The 2,898-nt window shown below is 40.5% G+C and overlaps 1 protein-coding gene across 3 annotated transcripts in view; it reads right to left on the bottom strand.

The window, feature by feature from the left end:
- The window catches only part of nrg2b (neuregulin 2b), a 50,164-nt gene that overhangs the window by 24,577 nt on the left and 22,689 nt on the right, over window positions 1-2,898 (bottom strand). For 2 of the 3 annotated variants that reach the window (XM_020595482.1, XM_020595483.1), the window contains exon 2: window positions 880-1,042. In XM_020595482.1, the coding sequence (XP_020451138.1) occupies window positions 880-1,042 (163 nt within the window). Of the gene's footprint in view, window positions 1-879; window positions 1,043-2,470; window positions 2,507-2,898 lie in introns of those variants that run through there. The other variant, XM_020595484.1, reaches the window with a different exon arrangement.

Below are 2,898 nucleotides of genomic sequence, written 5' to 3'. Positions count from 1 at the left end.
CACGTCCACACAGTGTGAACTTTACACAAAAAAAGACTAACTTTGTAAAGCACCCACTTGATTAGGATCCTTCAACTGCTGAAGCCTGATATTAGCTTTGACTGAACTTTTCAATGAATTTGTATGCAGAATGAGGACAGTGGATTTTGGCTCATCTCTTACAGTTCAGCCGCTCCAGGAAGGTTCATACAAAGAGGAAGATGCAACCAATAACCTTTTAAACATGCGTGTCGTCATGTGGTCGTTGCATTAAGTCAGACCTTTGTGCTACACTACCATTCAAAAGTTTAGAAACACTTTCCCATTTAATTTGTGGAAGTGTGTCCAAGCTTTCCACTGGTAGTGTACGTTGAAGACAGTTTGCCAATATACAAGCCATATACTTTTAATGTATTAAAAACCTTTGTAAAATCAGTGCTGTAATGGCAATGCAATAATTTATCACTTTTCAAATGAAAGGTTCACAGGCCAAGTTATCATATAAAACCAATTATAATTCTTATCAACTGACAATATTTAATAATTTTCGGCGGCTTGTGGCAGTGAAACATGCGAACACAACATTGACATATTATAATGTCACTATGGTAACAGTTTTTTATTTGTACATCCAGCAGACTCTTAGAAACATTAGCATTTATTTGGGGTTATTTGGAGTCTATTTGTCTTTGGCCACACAGCACAGCTGTTTAGTTGCTAAAGGCTAAAGTTAGTTGCTAACTTTGTCTGCCTTGTGGTGCCAGGCAGGCAGCATACAGTGAGGTAATACGGCCCTTGTGGTGAAAAACAGCTGCCTGTGGGCCATAAAACCAAAACAACATGCTAAAATCAACTACAGTAAAATGCTCAGAAGAGCTGGGGGACAACTGTTCTTCTCACTTGTTGGTCTTTATTTTGAGGTCTCTGCCTTTTTGAAGCTCATGTCCATCTTTGTACCAGCGGAAGGAAGGGCTGGGATTCCCTGACGCCTCACATTTCAAGTACAGCTTGTCCCCTTCCATCAGAGACTGGTCCCGCATCGGCCGCAGCTTAGGAGCAGAGGCTGGACAGAGACAGAGACAGAGACAGAGGGGGAGGGGAATGACAGAAAGAAAGAGAGAGAAGGGAAGGGAGCAGAGACAAAAAGCAAAGCTTGCATTACTGAAATTAACTACAGGCTTTCAATTAATCTATCCATTTAATTGCGTGAGTGTGTGTGTGTCTTTGTGCATACACTATGTGTCTATGAGTTTGTGTGCATGTGTGTGGCTGATGAAAATCTGTTCATGTTGGTTCAGGTGTCAGGGTCAAAAACCTGAGTCATCATGTCAGAGTTCACATGAAAGCTGGTTAAAGAAGGGAGGAAAATCACTGTCATTTAACACGATACACACACACACACAACAAAAGCACTGAGGTACGATTTGAATCCTGTAAAGCAACGACAAACTAAACACTTAGAGGGAAACAAAATCTTGCCTCAGAAACTCTGCAGTGGATTTTCACTGTGGAGCGATGTGTGTGTGTGTGTGTGTGTGTGTGTGTGTGTGCATGTGCCTCATCAGTCTCAGGAGAGTTTCGCTCTCTCTCTTCTGTCTTTAAAAACTACAACAGACTGCATCACTGACACCAGCACCGGCAACACAAGCACACAGAAGCTAAAGCAAAGAGACAACTCAGCACCATCTAGTACCATTAACACACACACACACACAGCCAATAAAACAGGGTGCACAGCTTTAAACAGATGTCTGTGTGCAAAATGTGGGCCTAACACACACGTGGGTCTACGTGCATACACACACACTGTGTTGTAGTGATGGGGCATTCTTGATTAACTACAAGGCAACTGTTGTATCAGCCCACTGCTGCATCTACTCGTGTGCAGTATGTGCAGGTGATACTGTATGTAGAGCTCTTGCAGTTATATAAGACACTGTACTGTATGTCTGGGCACCTGTATATGTCTCATAAATCGTCTGCTACCAATCCTGTGAAAACCTCATGACTCATGTCTTTTAGTTCAGTACCAATTTTATTTGCAGGACCTCATGGCCATCTACGTCGTCCTCTCATACATAACAACATAAAGGTAGAATTTTAACTGAACTTGGGAAAATTAGCCAAAGAAAATGAATGCATGCTTCCGTCCACTGCTGCAGTAGGAGTTAGTCTATCAAGGTAAACGGGCTGTTGGCACAAATTTTAAGCTAAGGTGCCATTAAACCACTGCAGAAAAGCTATAAAAGACATTTAGAAAACATGATAAAAATATTACATTTCTGTTTGTTTCACGTGTTAATTTGAGGAATGTTAATAACATAGTCTTCTTACTGCTGCACACAAATTTGTTTTGGTTTTTTCTGATCTTTTAAGTCAATTCACAGTGCTTCACTTTGGAGGTCATTCACATCTCTTCTACTCATTCACCAATCATTATTTTTATGTTAACAACTGATCAAACGACTATGTGTAAGGTGGAGGGTGTCACCTGAAGTGTCAAACCCACGGAGATTACAAAGAGCAGTTGGAGTTGGTGAAGATAAAAAATAAAAGAAGCTAAAAGAAGAGAGAATATTGGACTGGCATTTGTCATGTGGCCGGAAACATGACTCAAAATGGATGCTAATGTTTCACCATGTCTCCCAGATGTGTTTGGTAATGTGCTTGCCATGGCTGCACAGCTTTATTTTGTGATGATAAATAAAGAAAATAAAACACGAAATCAATTAGTGCTGATTTGAAAAAAGAACAAACTAGATATTATATGGAGATAATAACAATCATTTGAAGTTCAGGAGCAGGACCTCACCCAAACTACGTCTCTTCCTTTTCCACATTATTTACGGTAAACTCTCTGTCCCTACATACAATACTTTTGCTTCCGCTTTTCGTTACCCACTCACGATTTCTCTCCCT

This window comes from Monopterus albus, unplaced genomic scaffold (genome assembly GCF_001952655.1).
Source record: "Monopterus albus unplaced genomic scaffold, M_albus_1.0 scaffold27.1, whole genome shotgun sequence".
Lineage (NCBI taxonomy): Eukaryota > Metazoa > Chordata > Actinopteri > Synbranchiformes > Synbranchidae > Monopterus > Monopterus albus.
This window is presented reverse-complemented; position numbering and strand designations above follow the sequence as displayed.